Source organism: Pinus tabuliformis, chromosome 5_2 (genome assembly GCF_031772625.1).
Source record: "Pinus tabuliformis cultivar Carrire ecotype Pingquan chromosome 5_2, CPIR1, whole genome shotgun sequence".
NCBI classification, from domain to species: domain Eukaryota; kingdom Viridiplantae; phylum Streptophyta; class Pinopsida; order Pinales; family Pinaceae; genus Pinus; species Pinus tabuliformis.
Window position 1 is genome coordinate 163,083,809 of NC_142306.1, and position 26,512 is coordinate 163,110,320.

Consider the following 26,512-nt stretch of genomic DNA (forward strand, 5'->3'; position numbering starts at 1 on the left):
ATTATAAAAAAATTTAGGCAATCTCAATTATAGATGCTATAGTTGAAATTTATGATTTTAATATATTTTTCTACATTTTGATAAAATTAATTGAAAAATACAGTGGAAAAAACAAAAAAAATAAAAGAGAAATTAAAAATAAAATTGATTGAAAAATATGTAAAAATAAAATTTAAATTACAATTATTTTTAAAATTTTGTTAATGGAACTTAATATAGGTTGTCCAAACCAAATTTATTTAACCAAAATCTATTTAACCAAAATCTATAAAAGTAAAACTAGAGACGAAATTAATTAGAAACTATGTCCAAACACAAAACTTAGAAAAGTTGGCCTACAATTACTTGGTTGGCGAAACCAAATTTATTTATGTAAATTTTAATAAGATACCTATCATTTTATGGACCATTAACTCACATTTTAATTTCTGATTTGTAAGATTTGTCTGTGTTTAATTGCAGAACATGTACTCCAACTTAGGATAGCAATGGCCAACTTAAACTGTATCACTTTATACTCATGGTAGCTACTATCATTTCGTTCCCTCTGTTTCATCAGTCTAGCATCTCTGGTTTTGTGCTTGGCATACAGTTTGACCGTAACCATTGCATGCATATTAGCAGGTGAGTTGAAAATATTGGTTGTTACATTGTTAGGAATTCTTTTTAATGTAAATCATCTCAGGAGCGGGTTTCCTCTCTTGTTAAAATGGCTTGACATAGTTGAGAAATATAAACTTTATCCCAGGCAGGTCTAGTGAAGCCCCAAGTAAGGATTATTCATTCAAAGGTTCAAACCTCACTAGGGTTTTGAATGCCTTCAGCTCTCTGTCTCTTCTGGGAACTATATTTGGCAACGGTATTCTTCCAGAGATACAGGTGATAAATTATCAGGGGAACTTTTTTTCAATACCAAGATGAATCTTTCCTTGTGAAATATGAACTTTAAGGTTATAATGGTATACAAAAATGTAGGCTACGATCGCTCCTCCTGTAATAGGAAAGATGTTCAAGGGATTATGCATGTGCTACGGAGTAATTTCTGTGACATTTTACAGTGTGGCAGTGGCAGGGTATTGGGCGTTTGGCAACAATTCTCAGTCTAACATATTGAAAAGTTTCATGCCAAATGAAGGCCCAACTCTCGTGCCCAGTTGGATCTGGGTTCTATCAGTAGTCTTCGTACTTTTATAGCTACTTGCAATAGCATTGGTAATGCACTACTTTTAAATCTCTACATTTTTACTGTTGGTAAAATGGAGTTCATCATTTGAAATATATGTTATGTTTGATTGAAGGTGTATTCCCAAGTGGCTCTTCACCCTATCAATATGCTTCATACTTTTTGCAATAGCATTGCCTTCAAAAATTTTCACATTTGCTTGTGACTAAAATGAAGCGCCAGTTATAAAATATTTGTTGTTTGATTGAAGGTGTATTCCCAAGTGGCCTATGAAATAATGGAGAAGAAATCAACATATATCAAACAGAGCATATTTGCAATGAGGAACTTGCTTCCCAGGCTGGTGTTGCGGTCTCTGTACATAATAGTTTGTGCATTCATTGCAGCCATGCTGCCTTTCTTTAGAGACATTAGTGCACTGGCTGGGGCCATTGGTTTTATACCTTTGGACTTCATACTTCCCATGTTACTATACAACATCAGTTTCAAGCCACCTCGTAATTCTGCCACTTACTGGATCAACAACACCATTATGGTGGTATTCACAGGTGTTGGAATTATTGATACCATATCTTCAGTCCGACAGATAGCCATCGATGCTAAACGCTTCAAACTTTTCAGCAGCAATGTGTTTGATTGATCATATAGAGTTAATAGAACTTTGGAATTTTCCTCAATTATTTTTGGATTTAGTTGTAGGTTTTTCTTTTTTTCCAGAATTCATGGAAAATTCAGTGATATTTTGATAAAATTTAGTAGATATTTTTGTAAATTTATGGTATAGTTGTCAAACTTTAAGATTTTAGGTGTTTTAGAAATTTTTGATAGTGATGAATCCATTTCCACCCTCAAAAACATAATTCAAACACTGCAAAAAAAAATATAGCCAAATTTAAAAAAAAAAAAAAAAAAAAAAAAAATTAATTTTTTTATTGTTCATTACCAATTACCAATTCTAAAATTTTGAATAAAAACTACTTTCCTAGATCTATTACACTATAGATAACAACGAATAAGTACTTGATTTTAAGATATTAAATGCTCTGCATGCATTGAATCCCATCAATTTTAGCAATTCTAGAATTACTTTGATGGTTATATTTCACTAAGTGAGCAATAAGCAGTTCACTCTAATGTGTAATACGCTGCATATTCCAGGATGTGGGCCATTAAATCTAATAAATCCACAATCCACTTTAATACTCTTCAGTGAGATATTTATTATCTATTGTCAATCCTTCTTTTTGCTCTTCAGTATCTGACTGCTCTAGCCTCTGTCACTTTGATCTCTGACTGCATCAATCCCACTGATTCCTCCTACTACTATCTACTTTGGGCTCTCGTAGCAAGGTACGATCCATGAGATAAAACCTCTCAATGGACCCTGCCCAATTTCATCCTTCTTGAGATGATCACTCCACATCGCCCCTCCTCACACCTAGAGGTGTGGCTGCATGTGATTCCTCTGCCCACTTCTCCAATTGTGGCTCCTCCACAATTGTCTGAGACTTCTTTTGGGACTGCATGTTGAGAGGTAATTTACTCTCCCTCTCAACCACCAAGTCTCTAACATTTGCCTTACTCATCAAGGCTTTTCATGCGTCTTGAACCTCAAGAGCATACATGTTTTGAACTCGTGAACCGATCTATTTCACCTGTCTTGTGGTGATGTGTCTAAGGAAAACCTTTTCCTTACTAAAAAACACATCATAGCCACGATCTTCCAATACCATGACCGATACTAAGTTCTTCTTCAGTCCACGCACATACTTCACATCTGTCAAGGTGATAGGAGCTCCATGCTCCCTTTGAAAAGCAACAGTGCCCACACCTAAAACACTAAACCTTTCATCGTCACCCATCTTTATGTGCATCTTGAGGTCTTTCTCCTCCAAGGTACTGAATAAAATTTTATCGCCGGTCATGTGGAATGAGACTCCACTATCAAGATACCAACCACAACCCATCATCTATGACACCATGCATGCAATGAGGGTAAAGTCCATTTCGAACTAAGAGGTTAATGCCTCACCTTCTGATCCTTCCGAGGATCCCTTCTTGGACTTCTTCGATGGGAAATTAGTCGCATAATGTCCCATCTCGTGACAATTAAAGCATCTCACTTTAGACTTGTAACCCTTCTTCCCTCCATGAGAAGAATTCAATTCGGAATGGGATGTCTTCCCCTTCCCTTTCCTTGCCTTACTTTCTAAGGCCAGATTTTCTTCATCATCATCCTTGGATGAAAAACCATATCGTGTTCTCCTCCTAATCTCCTCCTGCATGAGATTCGACCACAGTCGTTCCCTTCCATTCACAGAGTCCTGGTAGCTATTTCAGCTTTTTGGAAGGCCAAGGAGAGCGAGGCTCACCATATCATCATCGGAAGTAGTTATTCCCACACTTCCAAGCTCATCTCTACAGGTGGTGAGCTTGTTCAGATATGTGGAAATAGTATCACCGTTCTCCATCTTGATTCTTCGAAGCTTATCCTTGAGCGCCAATTTCCTCTAGTCGTTACTGTTCTCGTAAAGGTCCTTCAATGTCTTCCACATTGAATATGGAGTATCCTTCCCATGGAGACTTGAGACAATATGGTAATGAACTCCCTCAAGGATGATCCGTCTTGCCCTTGCCACACACTTCTTCCACTCAACCAACTCTTGTGCATTAGTTGAACCTAGCTTTGGGATTTCTTGATCAATGAAATCCTTCAAGTCGTTGTCTTCTAATACAACCTCCATGCGATATTTCCATGCTGTGTAATTCGAGCTACCTTCCAAGGCATACTCGAGTCTCAAGCCATAGAACGCCATTGGCCAACCTTGAAGTATGATAAGAATTCAATTTGCACATGCAACCTCAAACTTCAAACTTCGAATTCTCTTCTCCGTATACTGTTCACAGCTCCGATAAACTAGGCTCTGATAAACTTGCTCTGATACCATGTAGAAATTTCCTGCAAATTCTCTACAAATCTACCTCTGATATCTATGTCGAAAATATGACTATATTTTAACTCGATAATGCAATATACCAAAGCAAAATACTATAATCTACTTCTACTATCAATTTGCGGAAGCTTAAAATCGAGCAAGATTGAGATGAACACATATAACCAGAAGAAGAAGAATCGATGCACATGAAACACAGAAAATACTTAGGGGAAAGCCTCAGCTAAAAACCCCACTATCTCTATTATCATACAAGATGGAAATACATTAGAATTATATAAAGCCTTAGCTCTCACAGCTAGCCAGCTCTCAGTACAATCCTCCTGGATGCTCACAGGCAATCAAAGCTTATCACAAGCCTTCTCCTCTGCCCTCCAAGCTCTTATTTCCTTGCGCAGTTTCTCTGGGTGATCCTCCTATTACCAAGTGGAAGACTGATCACTCACACTGATCCTACACCCTGTTAGAACTGCGCAATCCTCAAGGAACCTTACCTTGATTGCATGCATTCGTTTCCTTTATAGGAAAATACATGCAACTGATAGTAACCTGTCCTTGACATTTACCTCAACTGAGTCTTTCTCAGAACAGACATGCATGAGTTTCTGATGAGAGAATCTTTAGTTATCTGGAGTACACTTGTTGAGTGCATGCATGCATAAACTGACTGATAACTCACAATTAGTTCCTCAAATAGTTTGGAACTAATTTAACTAGACTTAACTCAGTAAACTGAGCTAACTAATTACAACTCAAATATAACTCAATCTTATCTCCTTAATTAAGGGATAATCTCCTTAATTTAAGGGATAACTATTACATGACTGCAGAAAGATTTCTAACTTGAATTTCTCCAACTAATTAATCCATAATGAATTAATTAATTATTTTCAAGCAGCTGGTGAGACTAAATTCGAATTTAATTCACAATTTTAATTCAAGGACAAATTAAAATTGGAATATTCTGGATTCTATTTTTATCATTTCGTGTTGCTATTTTCAATAGTAGAAGGAAGGCATGACATGTAATCCATGGAGATGGATTCCCAAGGTCAACTAGGGGCAGGCAATGGAGTATAGAGGCCTTGCTTCTTGATGGTTGGTTTGGAAACGGCGTAGGTAGTGCATGATCTAATGTACTTCCCAACATCATGTCGAAGATTCGACCAATAAATACTTTTGTAGTACTGCCACTATTTTCTCGACCCGGAAATGCCCAACAGCCCGACTGTAGTGTGCTTCCCAAATCATCTTGGCACGCTCACTTGAAGGAACACAAAGGTGACCCAGGTGGCATAACAGGGCATCTTGGAGGTGAAAATCTGGAACATGCTGACCCTCCAAGAGTGTCTGGTATGTGTGGACGAATTCTTGATCGCTTTTGTAGAGAAGTGGCCAATCATAAGTCTCGTGCCCACAAGAGTTGAGAACGGTGGTTAACGCCATGATTGGTGGTCGACTAAGGTAATCTACAACATTATTGGTGCTGCCCTTCTTATACTTGATATTCAAATGGAACTGTTGCAGGTATGTGGACCACTTCTCATGGCGATCATTCTGCAACTTCCCTTAGGTCTGTATGAACTGTAAGGGCTGGTGGTATGTGTGAATGACCTTTTCCTTCCCCAAAATGTAATGCTTCCATTGGCGGCAGGCCTACACAATGGAATAAATCTCTTTGTCATAAGTGGGATACTTTCGGTCTATGTCTAAAAGTGTCTCACTGTGATATGCCACTGGATACATGTGTTGAGTAAGGATTTCCCCAATAGCATAGTCAGAGGCATCTGTCTTGATCTCAAATGGTTGTTGCAAGTCTGGTAATGCGAGCACTGGTGTCAAGCAGAGGCAATGTTTCAACTCTGTGAATGCCTTCTGTTGAGATTCAAACCAAAATAATTTTGTTTTCGCTCCTCCCTTGGTGACTTGACTCAAGGGCCAAGTGATATGAGAAAATCCCAACACAAACCTGCGGTAGAAGTTGACAAGACCAAGAAAGTTGTGGAGATCTGTCAGAGTGGTTGGAGATGACCAATCCCGAATGACTTAGATGGATCCACATGCACCCCCCGTTCATCAATAATGTATCCCAGATAATGAACTTGGGTCATGCCAAAAGTGAATTTCTCCAAATTGGCACATAACTTGTGTTGCCGCAGTGTTTGGAGAACCTGTCAAATGTGGTGGAGGTTCTCTTCCCAACTCTGGCTGAAGATCAGGATGTCATCGAAATATACCACTACAAATGAGTTGGTGAATGGCCACAAGATGTCATCCATTAGCCTCATGAAGGTTGCAGGAACATTCGTCAACTCGAAAGGCATAACCAACGATTCGAAAAGGCCCTCCTTGTCTTTGAAGGCATTCTTCCACACATCGAAGGGTTTGATTGTTACCTGGTGATATCCTGACTTCAAATCAATCTTGCCTAAATATTTTTCTCCCTTCAGTTGGTCCAGAAGGTAATCAATCCGTGGGATCGAGTACCTTTTCCGGACAGTGATCTTGTTCAGTGCCCGATAGTCAATACAGAGTCTCCAAGTCCCATCCTTCTTCTGTACCAACATGATCAGGCTCCCACAAGGCGAAGAACTCGGTCGGATGTGAGCTTTCTACAGCAGCTCCTGAATATGCCTCTTGATTTCATTGTTCTCCAGAATGGAGCGCTGATAGATTCGTCCATTGGACAGTGGTGCACCTGGGGTCAGATCGATGGAGTGCTTGACTTGACAGTGCAAAGGAACCCCTGCGAGGGAGGTGAAGATGTCCTCGTACTCCTCCACGACCTTGTCCATCTATAGTTGTCGTGCGGAAAGACCCTATCTAGAGATCGTGGCGACTGTCTTCTTCTTTCCTTGAGGGCGTATCATCAGGAAAACAAATTTCCCAGTTTTGGAAAGAAGCTTACTGCATTGTTTTGCAGTAACCAAAGAGATGGCAGTAGGCAGTGCTACCTCTGATATCCTGTACAGCTTTTTTTCTCAAAGTAACAATAACAACACGAGGCCTTGAATCATACACACATATCGCTTCCACAAGTATGGTTGGCCTAATAATACATCACAAAGATCAAGGGGAGCAACGTCACACAATACCTCATCCGTGAAGGGCTTGATGTTGTATGGAAGGCGACAATGCTAGCTCACACGAAGATCTCGTCCTTGGTGAAGCCATCCAATGGTGTATGGTTGTGGATGTGCTATGGTCGGTAAGCCTAGCTGCTTCATGACCTTTGCCGAAATGAGGTTCTTTTGGCTCCCGCTGTCGACAATGAACTGTAGCATGGAGCCCTTTACCCACATCTAGGAGTGGAAGAGGCACTCCTCCTCCTTTGGATCTTTGGCTTCCTCCTTCTAGATCATCGCGATGGCAATGGTGGTGTTGGGCCCCACATTGATAATCTGCTTCCCTTTTTCATTCCCCTTATCGGGTTCTGACTCAGAGTCGGAACATGCATCTGATTCTGAAGACTTTAGCTCAGCCACTAGTGACTGCTTGGCCCAACACTCACTTGTGTTGTGAATGGAGCTCTTATGGAACTCACACCACTTTCCCATGTCCTTCCTCGGCTTTGTGGTGTTGTTCTTTGCTTGCTACTTTGGCTGGTTGTCATGGGCCACCCCTCCTTGGCTTTATCCCTTGTTCAGCGGTTTGGGGGCACCTTTCCCTTACTTCAGATTTGCAGATCCAAAGTCTCGCTTCTTCTGTTTAAACTTCTGCTTGATCTTGACAACGTATCGGTACGCCATGCTGAGCGAGGAGATGTCTAGGAACTCCATCTCGTCCTGGATGTACTTGTGCATGCAGCTGTGGTATTTGAGTACCAAATGCAGCTTAGAATCCTTGATACCCAACTTTGTGCGAAGGGTATGAAAAATATTGGTAAACTCTAGCACGTCTTGGTTCCCTCCCTACCGCAGCATGGTCCACTTTATGTATTTATCCTCATAGCTTCTGATAGAGTAGTACTACTCCTTGATGGCATTCCGGAATGAATTCCAAGTGGGTGCGACTGAAAACGGTGAGGTCGTACTTTCATCCTTCTACTCGCAGTAGGTTTCCTACCAGTCCTTGACCTCTGGGGTGGCTTTGAGAAGAGCGAAAGTAATCTTTTCCTGGCCAGAAAAATCATGAATAGAAAAATACCCTTCTAACAGATTTAACCATTTATCTACAACGTCTACATCTATCTGACCCTCAAATATGGGAATATCAAAGTTAACTTGTACCTTAATGGGTGTGGCGCTTCCAGAGTAGCTGCTAGAAGTAGATGTGTCGTAACTAGGCAGTCGCTGAAGGATCTGGGTAAAGTTGTCCATCATCGCGTTCCTTTGTCGCTCGAGGGCCTCTTCGAGCAAGATTTTGCTAGGATCTCTAGCCCCCTCGTCTTTCTTTTCATCTACCATGGGAGGCCGTCGGGATTTGTGAGGTTGGTCTTGCAAAGGTTCGACCAGTTCAAGCCCTAACTCCTTATATCCTGACCTCGTTGGGGACATGCAAAGAAAAATAGAGAAAGAGCAGACTGCTCTAATACCACTGATCCAGATTTAAACAGGAATGCGACAAATTACATAGATAACCATAAATACAGAGATGCAATAGAAATAATACTTCATTTCATTAATGTAAAAAATACTGAAACATGCTTACAAACAGAAATGGAGATAAATTAGCTCAGGCAATGGTAGCTTATCTCTGAGGAGAGATGTGGCAACTATATTCCTCTGAATTGTCTTACAATGAGGCTCGAAGACCTATTTATTGTTAAGAAACAATGGAAAACCCTAAACATCCAAAAACCTAACCCTAGGAGATGAAGCGCCAAACTATGGGCCCAGATTTGCGTAAATTGGCACATCAACTTTTCGGGGTCATAACTTTGGCATACAATCTTTGTTTGATGCACACAATACCTCGTTAGAAAGATATATCTGAGGAATACAACTTTGGGATGAGCAAGATCAGTCCATGGACCCATGTTGCTCCCAGTTTTCCCAAAAAAATTCATTTAGGGCTTCAAAATGGCTCCAAAAGTTCAAGACCCAAAAATCTAGTAAAAATAGTAAACTTTGCTACAATTAAGGAAAATCAAAAAATTGAAAGAAACAATGGTCGGGGTCCAAGTGGAATTGGTGGGTGGCCACCAATATCCACCTGGATCACCAAACTGGTTGCTACACTACTTCTTCAAAAGAAGATGGCTCAATCTCTACACTCCCGCTCATCAGAGCCATGTAGCTAGTGTACCTATCTGGTGACCTCCTCTGCCTGCAATGTTCACTGGTGGAGCAGTGAAGCTACACTGAAGTTGATCCCCACTACTAGACCTCCTACTAGTTCCTCCAACTATTTGAACTAGTTAATTAACTCAGTTAAATTGAATTAAATAATTACAACTCAAAAGAACTCAACTTAGACCCCTAAAATTTAGGAATCACTCAACATGACTCTAGATAGACTTCTAACTCGAATTCACAAAGCCAACTAATTCAAATTAACTTATTTAACTATTATAAGTTGCTATGAGAATAGAATTTTGATTTAATTCCTTATTTAATTCAAAGACAAATTAAATTAGGATTTCTTGTTGTTATTTTTAACACGGGAAACCATCAAAATCTTATGCTCTCCTCCTCAAAGAACAGTGGTTGCAGCTCCAAATAAAAACTGTAACATAATATGGGTCTCTTCCTTTTTGAAGACTACAAATAGTTTATTGAGTTTTACAAACAAATTAGTATGGAAGACTGAATAAATTTCCTAGTATGGAATACTAGTTTGTTTGCAAAACTTGTGGATATCTAGCGCAGATACTCGGAAGGGTTTTTCAACAACGCTGCAAAAATGAATATATGTCACAGTGGGGCATACATTTTTTTAAAGTCTAGTTAATACTTTTATTCTGTTAGAATAGTGGGGTGGGCTCCAACACCAGGGCTGTTAAGATATGGTAAGTTCTATGCTTATAAAAGTTTACTTCTTTTTCTTATTATATTCCATAGATTAGCAATCACATGTACATAAAGTAAATATCATATAGAACATTAAACGATTGACAGAAACAAGCCAAGACAAGAGACACAAGATGTGGCGGCTAGCCAGGGACAAGCCCCACAATGTGTGGGGAAACTTTTTGATCAAATCTTATTTTATCTTCAATAATTCAGTAGAGATAAATAGTACAATAAATTTGATTTATATCAGCAATAGCAAACCCTAGATCAGCAGCATCAACATGAGCGGCTTCATCATCAAACTAGGGCAGACAACATCTCACAAACCGACTGTCGGACCCACCACCAAAAGTTGCAGCTTCTAGAGGAGATTCAGATGAACCTACAACGCAGTTCAAATGAGGAGATCTTCTAGTCCACGTAGGTTAAACTTTACTTTTGTAGTTGCAACTTCAATTTCAGCAGCTTCCTTCAAACTAGGGCAGTCGATATCTTGCAAACCATCTGTCGGATTGACTTGATTCCATCACCAAAAGTTGCGGCTTTAAGAGGAGGTTCAGATGAACCTACATCATAGTTTAGATGAGGATATCTTCTAGTCCACGTAGGTCAAACTTTACTTCTGCAGTTGCAGCTTCAGTTTCAGCAGCTTCCTTCAAACTAGGGCAGTCGATATCTTGCAAACCGTCCATCGGATTGACTTGATTCCACCACCAAAAGTTGCAGCTTTCAGAGGAGATCTAATGGACCTACAGCGCAGTTCTAAGGAGGAGATCTAATGGTCAACACTGGTCAAAATTTTGATCTGCAGTTGCTGCTTCAGGTTCAACGGCTTCCTGCTTCACATGTGTGAGAGAGAGACCCTTTTCTGCGCAGTAGAGAAGAGACTCTTTTCTGTGCAGTAGAGAGAGAGAGAGATGTGATGAGATGAGTGAGTCCAAATGAGGAAAATTCCTCCTATATCTATACACAACGTTGGTGTTTGAATAGATGCGACTATTGGGCTTCTGAGCCTACATGAGTTGTAGGTTGGCTTGATAATAATTCCGTAATCAAAATAAATTCATATCTCCATGAATACTTATCGGAATCGGATGATCTTTACATCAATCCTACACCTCTTGACGAGAGGAATCTAATAAAAATATTATCAGCCATGAATAAGATGACCTACATGAAGTTTTTCCCTGGTTGCCAATTTTAACACTCCCTCTCAACTAGGGAGAACTTCATCTGCAATCTGTCTATCAATCATTACTATTCATCCATCAAATGCACAGCCCTGTATAGCCTGACCCTTGCCCTGCTCTGCTCTATTCTGCCTGTTCTGCTCTGCCTTGTTATGCCCTGTACTGATCTATATTGTTCTGCTCTGTTCTTCTTTGCTCTTGCATTGTTCTGTTCTGCTCTGCTTTTGTCTGAATTATGAAGAAGAAGAAATGATCAAGGATGTATCATACTGACTCAAAGTCAGTCTCAAAGTATGTACCATTGGTCCCAGACCAGTCTCAACCGACCCGAAGTCAGCGTCATAGTATGTACAACTCCTACCACTAGTCCCAGACTAGTAACATCCTCCACTGACTCAAAGTCAGTCTCAGAGTGCGTACCACTGGTCCCATACCAATCTCAACCAACCCGAAGTCAGCGTCATAGTATGGTACAACTCCTACCACTAGTCCCAGACCAGTATCATTGATCCCAAATCAATGGAGGTCATCCTAACATAGGGAGTATGGTAGATACAACGATGCATCTATCGGTACTACTATTGTCCCTAACTTCATTTCCCTGCTCATTGATCAGATGAGAGGTACTTCCCATGAGTACAAAACTACATGGGTAGGATGCCTCGACACGAGAACTATTCAATCCTGTCCTCACAGGAGAACACATCAATCCTACTACAATCGCCATGGAGAACACATCAATCTAGGCCGCCATGGAGAACACATCAATCCAGGCCTCACAAGAGAACACATCAATCCTGCTACAATCACCATGGAGAACACATTAATCCAAGCCTCACAGGACAACACATCAATCCTGCTACAATCACCATGGAGAACACATCAATCCAGGCCTCACAAGAGAACACATCAATCCTGCTACAATCGCCATGGAGAACACATCAATCCAGGCCTCATAGGAGAACACATCAATCCTGCTACAATCGCCATGGAGAACACATCAATCCAGGCCTCATAGGAGAACACATCAATCCTGCTATAATCGCCATGGAGAACACATCAATCCAGGCCTCACAGGGGAACACATCAATCCTGCTACACAGGAGAGCAAATCATCCTGTTCCACAAGAGAGAGAATCATCTTGTCCCACAAGAGAGAGAATCATCTTGTCCCACAAGAGAGCGAATCATCTTGTTCCAGTGCGCACCACCAGGGGAGGGTGAGTCATCCTGTGGTCGTATGTTGCTCCAGTAAGAACCACAAGCCCTTAGAGCTCCCATAGCTCAATGTATGCAACATGCAGGACCCTTGTACAAGGGTTTCTTGATGATTCCAAGTCGTTTTGGGAAAATCACAGATTAGATCTTTCCTCGAGGCTTTGACAAGGTGTATCGACCTGTACATCATCTTAATGTGATGGAGCCTCCTTGCTCATTGACTTACCATATCCTAGATGATGTCTATCTACTGGAGCAATCGATGAATACGGGATTCCTCAATAATCAAATCCCACCTCTGGTTGTTACAAAGAATCATAGCGGAATGTGTTCAAATAGCTCATTGAAGAGCTTCCCCAACCAGGCAGCTTCATACGAGATCATACTCGTAGATATGTATCTGGTCTCGGCAGTGCTTATGGCAACCGACTTCTGCTTCCTTCTCATCCATTATATCGAAGCAGAATCCAAAGAGAAACAACACTAAAAGTGCTCTAGTGATCCTCCACACTACCTGCCTAATCAACATTCGAATAATCTTGCAGTTTCATATTTCCGGCAGTGTATCTCAATCCATGAGAGATTGTGTCCTGAAGACATCTCAGAAGATTCTTGGCACCAATCTAATGAAGCTCAACCAAATATGAGCTCACAATGCTAACTGCAAAACATATGTTCAGACGGAGGTTCACCAAGAACATCAACGCGAATGAGTTTTTGAAACTCAGAGGCATTTCCCAAATCTGGTCTGGCATCACTACCATATAACTTATGAAAGTTAAGGTCCTCGAGGTAGTCACAGGCTTGCAGTCCATCATACCAAATCTTTTCAAAATCTTCACCACATATTTTCCTTGAGATAGGAAAATTTCCCTTGGCTTCTGCCACACTTCAAGTCCTTGGTTCTTCATTTCAAATTCAGAAGCCAACTCCCTCTTACATTTGTGAATGAGAGGGTATGCACCTATTAGAAAGAGGTCATCCACGTATAGCACCAATCTGAGAGGTTTGTCATCTTCAACCTTAAAGTAAAGGTTAGGATCGGCTTCACTCCTAATGAATCCCAGCTTCATCAAGTAGCTATCGATCCTTTCATACCATGCTCGGGGTGCTTGCTTCAGCCCATAGAGATCCTTCTTCAACCTACATACATGAGATTTTCAATCATAAATCTCAAATCCTTCAGGTTGCTCCACATAGACCGCTTCTTTGATCGAACCGTGCAAGAACGCAGTCTATCCATCTGATTTAGGTTCCATCTTTGTGAAGCCACAAGGGCTATGATCAAGCGAATGGTCGTATATCTGGCAACAGGTGCAAATATCATAGTCTATACCTTCCTGCTGAGAGAAACCACGAGCAACAAAACGAGCCTTATACTTTTCCATACTTCCATCTGCTACATGCTTTATCTTGTAAATCCTTTTGGAAGTAACAACTGTCTTGTCCTGGGGTCTGGGAACTACTTCCCAGACATCATTCTTCATAATAGACTCATATTCTTCGGTCATAGCATCCTTCCATACTTGATGCTTGATGGCATTTGAGAATGATGAAGGCTCATTTTGTATGATCGTGCTCATGATGGTTAGGTATCCCTGATACCTGTTAGGTTTCTCACTTTCACGAAAGGTTCCTTCGGGTGCAGCATGTCCTTCAGCATCATCAAGTATCCCCCTAAGCCATGAAGACCTCTTCCTAGAAGATGAAGGCTCATGTGGATGAGGATCAATCAGATCCATGGGTTCTTCTACATCAGGTATTGATTCATCAACCTTTTCTTTTGGTTCCCTGGTGTCAGCTTCTTGAGAGCTCCTCAAAGTTGGAATATTTTCCACCTTGCTGAGATCCATATCTTCGTCAAGGTGACATCATGACTAATCACGACTTCCCTTTGACCGACGGTGAACATTTCTTCAGGAGTCTTGGAACCCAATGCTTGATGAGGGCATCAATTTTGTACATATACGGTGGTGTTTGTAGTTTCAACCCACAGAAACTTCAAAATTTGATCATGTAGCATGGCTCGGACAGCTTCCACAATCGTACGCTTCTTCCTTCCCGCCACACCATTCTGCTCATGAGTATGTGGTGTAGTAGTCTCCCTCTTAATTCTAGCCTCAGATATGCCTAAGTGAACCAACTGTAATATATCGTAGGTCTTACTTTGGCTTGAGGGGAATGGTCCCCTTTTGAGCTTTCCTTTGGCACATCCTGGACATACACCTTCTATCTCTTCTCGGAATTCGGGCATCCCTGTCACCATTTGTCTTACACCGAGTATAGCTTTATAATGAAGGGGGGCAAACCTCCGATGCCAAAGTTCGGACTGAAGAGATGTGTCATAAGACATGATACCTAACAGACTTCCATCGACCTGATATAATGAATCAACATGAAACCCAAGAGTAAAGGCATCTTTAACATTATTTTTCAATACACGTACCTTGCCATTACTGAAGGTTACCTTGTAGCCTTTATCTTCCATTGTTGAGATGGACACCAGGTTCTTTCGGAGGTTAGGTGCATTTAATACATCCTAGAATTTATAGCCTTCTTGAATGGTTGTCCTCTTCCTCGATTCCTAGCTCTCCTCTTACCTTTTCTATTGAATGTGTCATTCCTTTGATTGTCATCAGAGGGATTTTGATCATCGTCTCGGTGTGAGTCCTTTCTATCAAGGTACTCCCTTGCATAGTGACCTGCTTTATCGTAGATGTAACATCATCATTTTCTTCCACCCTTAGGTCTAGCCTTTCCTTTTGATTTAGTCTCGGAATTATTTCTTTTCTTAGCATGAGAAGAAAAGGCAGCAGGAGGACCTTTAGGCATGGGCATTTCTTGCTCTTCTTCCCTTGTTTCTTCTTGAATGCATCTAGCCATTAATTCCTCAAAACCAGGATTACATTATTGTTCAGAAGAGTAATCCTGAACACATACCATTCCAATGGTAATCCTCCAAGAGTCATGAGTGTCATTTCCCTGTTAGTAATAGCCTCCCCAATAGATAGGAGATCATTCTTGATCTCGGTTATTCTTAAGAAGTATGCTTGCATACTCTCATCTTTACCCTTCTTGATTTCCCTCGCTTATTTCTAAGAAACAAAACTTGATTTGCATCATTAACTTTAAATAAACTCACCAGTCTATCGTAGATTTCCTTGGAAGTGTTCAGGTCAGAGATGTAGACCACCAAGTGCTTGTCGATAGAGTCCCGGATGATCTTCTGTTTTGACTTCTCCGGTTTTCTGTTTGTTCCATGCAGCAACGGATGCATTTGATGGAGGCTCAACAATATTTCCTTTTACATGGTCCAGCACTCCCTGATCTTCTAGGGTTAGATCGATAGACATCTTCCATCCGTGATAGTCAGCTTTCTTACGAAGCTTGCCTTCGGCAGAGTGTTGAGGGCCCCATAGTTCTTTTAGGATAGCCTCACCAATCTTCTCTTCAATGATTGCTCTTGCTCTTGCTCGGGCTTTGTCTTCACCTTAGCTCTGATACCATGTTAAGATATGGTATGTTCTATGCTTATAACAGTTTGCTTTTTTTTTCTTATTATATTCCACAGATTAGCAATCACATGTACATAAAGTAAAGTCCAGATAGAACATTAAACGATCGACAGAAAACAAGACAAGACAAGAGACACAACATGTGGCGGCTAGCCAGGGACAAACCCCACAATGTGTGGGAAACCCTTTGATCAAATATTCTTTTATCTTCAATAATTCAGTAGAGAGAAATAGTACAATAAATCTGATTTATATCAGCAGTAGCAAACCCTAGATCAGCAGCATCAACATGAGCAGCTTCATCATCAAACTAAGGCAGATGATATCTCACAAACCGACCGTCGGATCAGCATGATTCCACCACCAAAAGTTGCGGCTTCTAGAGGAGGTTCAGATGAACCTACAGCGCAGTTCAGATGAAGAGATATTCTAGTCCACGCAGGTTAAACTTTACTTTTGTAGTTGCAGCTTCAGTTTTAACAGCTTCCTTCAAACTAGGGCAGTCGATATCTTGCAAACCGTCCGTCGGATTGACTTGATTCCACCACCAAAATTTGTGGCTTTCAGAGGAGGTTAAGATGAACCTACATCATAGTTCAAATGAGGATATCTTCTAGTCCACTCAAGTCAAACTTTACTTCTGCAGTTGCAGCTTCAGTTTCAACAGCTTCCTTCAAACTAGGGCAGTCGATGTCTTGCAAACTGCCCATCGAATTGACTTGATTCCACCACCAAAATTTGCGGTTTTTAGAGGAGATCTAGATGGACCTACAGCGCAGTTCTAAGGAGGATATCTAATGGTCAATGGTGGTCAAACTTTGGATCTGCAGTTGCAGCTTCAGGTTCAACAGCTTCTGGCTTCACATGTGTGAGAGAGAGACCCTTTTCTGCGCAGTAGAGAAGAGACTCTTTTTTGCACAGTAGAGAGAGAGAGAGAGATATGTGATGCGATGAGTGAATCCAAATGAGGAAAAGTCCTCCTATATTTATACACAAATTTGGTGTTTGAATAGATGCGACTGTTGGACTTCTGAGCCTACATGACTTGTAGCTTGGCTTGATAATAATTCCGTAATCAAAATAAATTCATATCTCCATGAATACTTATCGGAATCGGATGATCTTTACATCAATCCTACACCTCTCAACGAGAGGAATCTAATAAAAATATTATCAACCATGAATAAGATGACCCACATGAAGTTTTTCTCTGGTTGCCAATTTTAACAAGGGCGGAGATCATTGCACTCTCGGGTGTATTATATTGCACTAAATGGTTATCCATTAAGGTGATCAATGTATTTGGTGTCTCCAAAGCGATTATTGAATGGGTTTTAGAGAAGATTTCCTTTGATCCTCCTATGTTTTCCTATTAGAAGAAAATGATTAGGAACATGATTGGTTTGTTTGGTGGGTCGACATTCACCCATATTTTCCAAGAACATAATGGAATTGTTGATGCTCTATCTAAATTTGGCCATACATATCATCCTGAGAAGATCATCTACTTTGCCTTCATCAATGACTATTATCATGGGACCAGAACAATCCACTTTCCATGAGCACATTTTTGCACAATGAAGACTGTTTTGTTTTTATTTCGATAATCAGAACTAGCATATTTCTCTTTCATTTGTAGTGAACATATATGTAATTTCCATTGTTTTGGAATGTCAATCTGACATATGCTACATGGGATACATGGACTATATTGTTCACAAGGTCCTCTCTAGAGAATGGTGTTATTGATATGAAAGTCTATTGGCTTTTCTTTATATATATATATATATATATATATATATATATATATATATATATATATATATATATATAATTTGTGTAGCTATGGTCACTTAAATTTTGAATATTGAATTAAAAATATTCATTTTCATTGATTAGTCCTTAGAAGGATTAATATCAAACATGTTTTTCATGTTAGATTTAAAAGGAAATTTCAAAATTCGAATTTTGAAGTTTTAGCTTCAAACTAGTCAAGTCGACCCTCCCTCAAGTCAAGTCGGCCCAATGTAGAGACACCCATTCACAAAGGAAAAACAATATATAAAGAGCATTCGACCTCATCAAGGCACCATTCAACCACACATAAGCAAGAATTCTAGGAAGTTTTCAGGTGCCATATTCTAGGGAGGCCCAAATTCTAGGCATATTATGGGAGGCCAAAATTCAGCCTAGGCAAGTAAAAAGGGGTCAAATATTGAAGGGCAAAAGTTTGACTTGACTATAGAGAGTTCTTTGACCAAGTTTGACCATAACTTGTTGGCCAATTTAATCTCATAGTTGACTAACTACATTAAATGTATCTTTTGTTGAAATGAAAAATTTCTCGAAGGAAAAAGTTGTTGGGTTTTCCCCAAGTGAGTTTTTTAGGGTAAATGTGTTTTCTTTGTGCATTGTGATCTTTACTATCCTTGTGCTTTTATGGTTGAATTTCTAAAGTGTAATTGTTTAATAATAAACTGGAATTTGTTTAAAGAAAATCTACATCATAATACTTTTGCATTCTGATGTCATAAAAAAAAAATCATAATCTTATATTCTACAACTTATATGTAACAACAACTTCATGCATATTTTGGATTTAGGGACTGAAATTCTACATCAGCTAATTTTTTTGGAAAAAAATTTACAACTTTTATTTTGAGAGAAAATGAAAATCACATATTGAATATACTCATTACTACATTTCATAATGGAAATTTGATATATATATATATATATATATATATATATATATAGATTGAAAGTAAATGAAATTTGTAGCAATTTATACTTTTTTATTGGTTAGTGTGATTATTTTATTTTATTTTATTTATTTTTTTTCCCTTCACAAATTTCACTTAATTGATCTTTTAAGAAAAACATTAGTTAAGAGACGTTTAGTACATCTTTTAATCAACATTCAATGTTTATAATCACAATTTTAGCATTTAATTTAATTTAATTTTTTCCCTTGACAAATTTCACTTAATTGATATTTTAAGAAAACATTGGTTAAGAAACATTTAATACTTCTCTTAATCAAGATTCAGTGTCTATAATCACAATTTTAGTGTGCTAATATGATTTCACACCTATTAATAGATGTTTATGGAATTTTTTTTGGACAATGAGGAAATACTTTTAACATGTGCCTTAACAAGGTTAATTTCCATGATTTAAAACCCATTTACATGAAAGAAAGCAATCCTAATTTTTTATAAAGAGTTGGATTTAGGAGACATAATATTATAAGTAAATTTTGTTACTCATAGTTGAAATTTTAAGAAGTTAAAATTTGTAAATATCATTTAAATTCAAAATTTGTGAAATTCTTTAACTATATTCTTAATGGGTTTCAATCTTTGTTTAAATAAAAAAAATGTCAAATAACCCTAATTAAAATGTTGATGCTTCTCACTACTTGAGTCATACCTAGAATGTAATTAAAGAAGCATTGATTCTCACTATGAATCCTAATATTGTTGAATGTAATTATTTTGCACATAAAAGCTATTATGAAAAAATAATAACATTTTTCTGTCGTTAAAAAACCCTAATTAAAGTGCTATGCTTCAGACTATTTGAATCTTACAAAGAATGTAATTAAAAAACACTGACTCTCACCATGGATGCTAATATTGTTGAATGTAATTATTTTGCACGTAGAAACTATTGTGAAAAAGTAATGATCTTACTTCTTGCATGTCATTAAAAAGAAAGCACATAATGTTGACATTATCTAATCGAGCGATTTATTTTTAGGAATGTTCATAATATTTTTCAGCAAAAAAATATACTCACTATTTCAGCTGAAAAATGAACCCCTTAGGTGTATTGCTCTTGCATTACTATCTTAGTTGAAAATAGAATACATTCTTTACATAAAAAAAACTAATATACACACTATATATATCAGTGAATCAACAATGAATCAACAAGGAATGGTCAAAACTTAAAATAAAAAAAAATAACAAAACAAGAATAGAAACCCAAATGGATCCTTACATTTTTAAAAAAATTAGTTGCATTCTTTTCAAGAGATCATTATTTCTGTAGCAAATTATTTTCTAACTAGTTTATAAAAAAAATAATTACATATACTATGTAATGAAATCTGAAAACAAAAATGATTATATAACTAAATTTCGATATGTGGTTCACCATCTTTTCAAGTAAAGATAATGTAACTAAATATTAAAAAAGAAAGGGATGGTCAAAACTAAAAAAAATTAAAATAACAAAACAAGAATAGAAACCCAAATGGATCCTTACATTTTTAAAAAATTTAGTTGCATTCTTTTCAAGAGATCATTATTTCTGTAGCAAATTATTTTCTAACTAGTTTATAAAAAAAATAATTACATATACTATGTAATGAAATCTGAAAACAAAAATGATTATATAACTAAATTTCGATATGTGGTTCACCATCTTTTCAAGTAAAGATAATGTAACTAAATATTAAAAAAGAAGGGATGGTCAAAACTAAAAAAAATTAAAATAACAAAACAAGAATAGAAACCCAAATGGATCCTTACATTTTTAAAAAATTTAGTTGCATTCTTTTCGAGAGATCATTCTTTCTGTAGCAAATTATTTTCTAACAAGCTTATAAAAAAACTAATTACATATACTATGTAGTGAAATCTTAAAACAAAAATGATTATATAACTAAATTTAGATATGTGGTTAACCATCTGTTCAAGTAAAGATAATGTAACTAAATATTGAAAGAATTTTAAAATTCATAATAGAAAATATATTTAATCTAATAACCAACAAAAACTGAATTAGAAATTTGGGCTTCACCATCTACTAAAGTAAAGACAATGAAACTAAATATGAGAAAATTCAGAATGGAAAAGACTAATTATAGCTTGTTTATCTCAACTTCTTTTCCTTGAATGAGGCTATGCTCTGATCATCATCAATCTTTCAAAAGTCCTAAAACTGATTATACCCAGAATGATATTTTGTATCAGCCATTGTTCCCAGGTCAATTTGGAACTATAAACATTACCAATCGATGAAAGTTCGAAAGTCATTAAAAGGCAAGAAAAGTAAAGATTGGTAAAGGTTCGGAAGCCATTAAAAGGCAAGGAAAGGTAAAATTCTAACAAACGAACATACTGGATCGAGCCCAGAATTTTTGGTCGGGTAGACCAGCGCATTATCCATTAATTAATTAGTCTAATAACCAAAAATTCTAATTGAGCCGAGAGGCTCATTTACTAATTTGTTTCATCTGTTGCTGATGTTTCACTTCCTAGTGTGTTCTAATCGGCTAACTTTGATTTCGGAACCGGAATTGGTTCACGACTCGCACCAATCTAATTCTTTCATCTGTTGCTGATGCTTCACTTCCGAGTGGGTTCTAACAGGCTAACGTTGATTTCGGAACCAGAATTGGTTCACGACTCGCAATTACTTGAACTGTAGACTGAAAATGAACTTAATCCTTTGGAAAAGATGTATGTGGCGCGGCAGGTTGAAAATTCAAAATTTAGATTTCAGATGGTAGCTGGTCCGATCTTGCTTTCATTGCATGCACGGTCTGGACAGGACGATGGCTGGCGACGAATGGAGACGTGGGCGGTATAGGGCATGTATCACCATCCATAAGGAGGTCACGTCAATTTCGAAAAGTCGGCAGTATAGAGGAGTCCATATTTATATATGAATAACAACAACTATTTTTAATAAAGAATAATAATTAATTTTAAATTTTACATTTGCGATTTAAAATATTTCATCTGTATTCCAAACCAAATTGTACACCACTTCCATACTTTTATTATAAAAGTTATATATTTTATTTTTTTCATCTTCAATATTATTTTTTAATTTTATATTAAATAAACCAATAAAAAACTCTTTTAGCAATTACCAACCTTTCAACTTGCAACATTTACCCTCTCTCACAGTCAATCTATATCAAGTTTATGTACACCATGGATATGTATACACGCATATAGAGATTTCGCTAGGATTCAGATTTGGACTGTTACTAACCATTAACGACGACAGTCTCACGCTCTCATTCGAAGGTTTGGCTCCTTCCATGCTCGAGAGGGATTGCTTATTTACAGGTAGGTACTATTTTGCTAAGTGCTTTACTTCTCCTAAATTTCAAATTCGGAGCTTAAATTTGTTTGAAAACACAGGGTTATTTAACCTCCCTTTGGAAATTATTTCTTTTTATGTTCATTCAGTCTTATTATTTATATGGTTGTTCAATCAGTCTGTTGATTTCCCAGAAAACCTAGAGTTAGGGTTCTGGATTTCGATGGCTTGATGTGTTTGAAATGAATATCATTTTTGGTTTTGGTGTATTATTGTATTTTATAATAAGGTTTCATTTTATTGATGGGTTATGTTTTTTTTAAACAGGGTGAATTGATAATTTTTTGGATTAATATAAAGAAGGTCTAGAATCAACTTTTAGCTTTTTATAACACCAAAAATATACCCAGTTATATCCAGCAATCTGCCAACAAGATATACCAAATCTTATGATTTAACCAGTGCGAAAACTCAGGAAAAAATTTACTCCGAATGACCACTCATAGCAATCAGATCTTTCCTTCACACTCTGATTCAATTAAAGATGCAGGCGCAGCGTTCGTGTTGCAGTCAAAGGGTATAATAATTATTGTGTTTTTTCACAACCTATCCCCATTTAATATGCAAAAGAACGTTTGTTTTAAATATCAAATGAGTGATTGTAGTTGGAATGCAGGGAATTGGTGGCATGCAGGATTTCACTTGACAACTGCAATTGTAGGCCCAACCATTCTTACGCTCCCCTATGCCTTTGGCGGGATGGGGTGGATATTTGGGCTCTTCTCCCTCTCGGCGGCAGGTGCAGTCACCTTCTACTCCTATTTCCTCATGTCCAAAGTGCTCGATAATTGTGAGAAACAAGGTCGTCGCCACATTCGATTCCGTGAGCTCGCAAGCGATATCCTTGGTGGGTAATGTGGCCATGATTTTTGCAATTTTCTGTGATTTTCAATGGCCAAAAACACCAATTAATGGAATGGTTTGTGCAGGGTCTGGATGGATGTTTTATTTTGTTGTTTCGATTCAGACAACGATCAATATGGGGGCTGGAGTTGCATGCATCTTACTGGGTGGTGAGTGCGTACAGGTAGGCATCCGTGAGTTGTGGTTCAGTTGTCTGAGATGTGGTTCAGTTGTTTGTATAAGGACATTTTTATGTCAGATTGTTGATTGTAGAATATTTTGTAATATTATGTTTATGTTTGTTTGATTCTTGAATATTTTAAAAATCAGTAATTCACATAAATTCAATGCTGCATAGGTAGATATCTTTTTTATTTTCTATAATTTATAGAATCTAACGAGTATGAAACAAAATTAACTGTTTATCATTAGATGCATTTAATATCTAAATTTATATTGATTGCAGATTTTAAAATATTTTAATTTATATTGATAGCAAAATTTTAAAACAAACATTCTCCATATCAAATGACCCTGAAAATTTTCAAAGAATAAATTTTACTCATATATTCAAAATTAACCATATTCATTAACCATGGAGTAATTGAGCATGAAATAAATTCAACCATTGATTTTGTTTTATGCCCCTGAGCTCTATACACATAATTAAATACAATTGATTTCTATCCTATATATTTATACATGAAGTCAACCATTGATTTTGTTTTATGACTCCATACACAATTAAATACAATGTTTTATGCCCCTGACTCCATACACATAATTAAATACAATTGATTTGTATCCTATATATTTATACATGAAGTAAAGTCAACCATTGATTTGTTTTATGACTCCATACACATAATTAAACACAATTGATTTGTATCGTATATATTTACAAGGTAATGTTTAATTTTTCCATGTTTTGAATTTTTTAGTGGTATTTTACCACATAAAGTTTAATCCTTCTGGGCTAATCTTTACCACTGAAGGAGTCTTACCACAAATTCATTGTGTTTGGTACCATTTTCTCATAGTTCTGGCTTACCCTCTTTCCCTTTTCTTAATATCTATTTAGCAATTAGAATTTTTTTTAGCTATTAATTCAATCATACAATTTAGGTGAGAGGGTAATTTTTCATTGTTTGAAAGCTTCAATACTCTCCTATGAAATTTCAATTATATAAATTAGATAGCTCAGCTTAGCTATTAATTCAGTTATACAATAAGGAATCTCAATTATATAGATTATATAGTATAATTTAGTTATTAATTTTGTCATACAATTTTGGTGATTCATATTATTTTTCATTTTTTGAAAGCTTCAATATTCTTAAAAATTTCCAGGGAATTTCAATTATATAAATAACATAGCATAGTTGAAATTTATGATTTTAACAAATTTGTATAACAAAAAAAAAGCTGAAATTTATGATTTTAACAAATTTCGATTAAAAAAACTGAAATTTATGATTTAAAAAATTTCTATAATAAAAAAGAAAAGTAAAATTTTAAAATGTAAAAATAGAGACAAAATTGATTGGAAAATGTGTCAGAAAAAACAAAACTTAGACAAGTTAGCCTTCAAAACTTTGTTAATGAAACTTAATACAAGTTGACTAAACTAAATTTATTTAAGTAAATTTTAATAAGATACATATCATTTTATGCACCGTTAACTCACATTTTAATTTCTGATTCAGAAGACTTGTCTGTGTTTAATTGCAGATCGTGTACTCTAACTTGGATAGCAATGGCCAACCTAAACTGTACCACTTTATATGCATGGTAGCTGTAGTTATGATATTTCTCTCACAGCTACCATCGTTTCATTCCCTCCGTTTCATCAGTCTAGCATCTTTGGCTTTGTGCTTGGCATACAGTTTGACCGTAACCATTGCATGTATATTAGTAGGTGAGTTTAAAATATCGGTTGTTACATTGTTAGGAATTTGTTTTAATGTAAATCCTATTTGTCTGGGAGAGGTAGTGTTTCATCACAGGAGTGGGTTTCCTCTCTTGTTAAAATGGCTTGACATAGTTGAGCAATATAAACATTATCTGGCTTTTATCCCAGGCAGGTCTAGTGAAGCCCCAGGTAAGGATTATTCATTCAAAGGTTCAAACCTCACTAGGGTATTCAATGCCTTCAGCTCCCTTCAGCTCTCTGTCTCTTCTAGGAACTATATTTGGCAACGGTATTCTTCCAGAGATACAGGTGATAAATTATCAGGGGAACTTTCTTTCAATACCAAGATGAATCTTTCCTTGTAAAATATGAACTTTAAGGGTATAACGATATACAAAAATGCAGGCCACGATCGCTCCTCCTGTAACAGGAAAGATGTTCAAGGGATTATGCATGTGCTACGGAGTAATTTCTGTGACATTTTACAGTGTGGCAGTGACAGGGTATTGGGCGTTTGGCAACAATGCTCAGTCTAACATATTGAAAAGTTTCATGCCAAATCAAGGCCCAACTCTCGTGCCCAGTTGGCTCTTGGCTCTATCAGTAGTCTTCGTACTTTTACAGTTATTTGCAATAGCATTGGTAATGCACTACTTTTAAATCTCTGCATTTTTATTGTTGGTAAAATGGAGTGCATCATTTGAAATATATGTTATCTTTGATTGAAGGTTTATTCCCAAGTGGCTCTTGACCCTATTAATATGCTTCATACTTTTTGCAGTAGCATTGCCTTCAAAAATTTTCACATTTTCTTGTGACTAAAATGAAGCGCCACTTATAAAATATTTGTTGTTTGATTGAAGGTGTATTCCCAAGTGGCTTATGAAATAATGGAGAAGAAATCAGCAGATATCAAACAGAGCATATTTGCAATAAGGAACTTGCTTCCCAGGCTGGTGCTGCGGTCTCTGTACATACTAGTTTGTGCATTCATTGCAGCCATGCTGCCTTTCTTTGGAGACATTAGTGCACTGGCTGGGGCCATTGGTTTTATACCTTTGGACTTCATACTTCCCATGTTACTATACAACATCAGTTTCAAGCCACCTCGTAATTCTGCCACTTACTGGATCAACAACACCATTATGGTGATATTCACAGGTGTTGGAATTATTGGTACCATATCCTCAGTCCGGCAGATAGCCATCGATGCTAAACGCTTTAAACTTTTCAGCGGCAATGCGTTTGACTGATCATATAGAGTTAATAGAACTTTGCAATTTTCCTCAATTATTTTGGGATTTAGTTTTAGGTTTTTTTTTTTTTTTTCTAGAATTCAGGGAAAATTTAGTAATATTTTGATAAAATTTAGTAGAGACTTTTGTAAATTTATAATATAGTTGTCAAACTTTAAGATTTTAGATATTTTTAGAAATTTTTGATAGTGATAAATCCATTTCTACCCTCACAAAAATAATTCAAACACTGCAAAAAAATATATATATAACCAAATTTAAAAAATAAAAATAAAAAAAAATAATTTTTTTATCGTTCATTACCAATTACCAATTCTAAAATTTTGAATTACTTTTCTAAATCTATTAGAACATACTTGATTTT

General features: G+C 37.1%; 1 protein-coding gene and 1 pseudogene across 2 annotated transcripts; both read left to right on the forward strand.

The window, feature by feature from the left end:
• Positions 1–520: 520 nt before the first annotated feature.
• On the forward strand, positions 521–1,823 carry LOC149158041 (putative GABA transporter 2). The gene is made up of 4 exons (XM_089433861.1): positions 521–624; positions 753–879; positions 976–1,164; positions 1,434–1,823. The coding sequence occupies exons 1-4, from the start codon at positions 521–523 to the stop codon at positions 1,821–1,823; spliced, it is 810 nt and encodes a 269-aa protein (XP_089289987.1).
• A 20,616-nt stretch (positions 1,824–22,439) lies between these two features.
• Positions 22,440–26,145, forward strand: LOC149158042 (putative GABA transporter 2; annotated as a pseudogene). Its single transcript, XR_016261656.1, has 7 exons — positions 22,440–22,654; positions 22,754–22,984; positions 23,067–23,164; positions 24,712–24,898; positions 25,061–25,201; positions 25,298–25,534; positions 25,756–26,145. The product of XR_016261656.1 is annotated as a putative GABA transporter 2 (transcript).
• Positions 26,146–26,512: the final 367 nt, after the last annotated feature.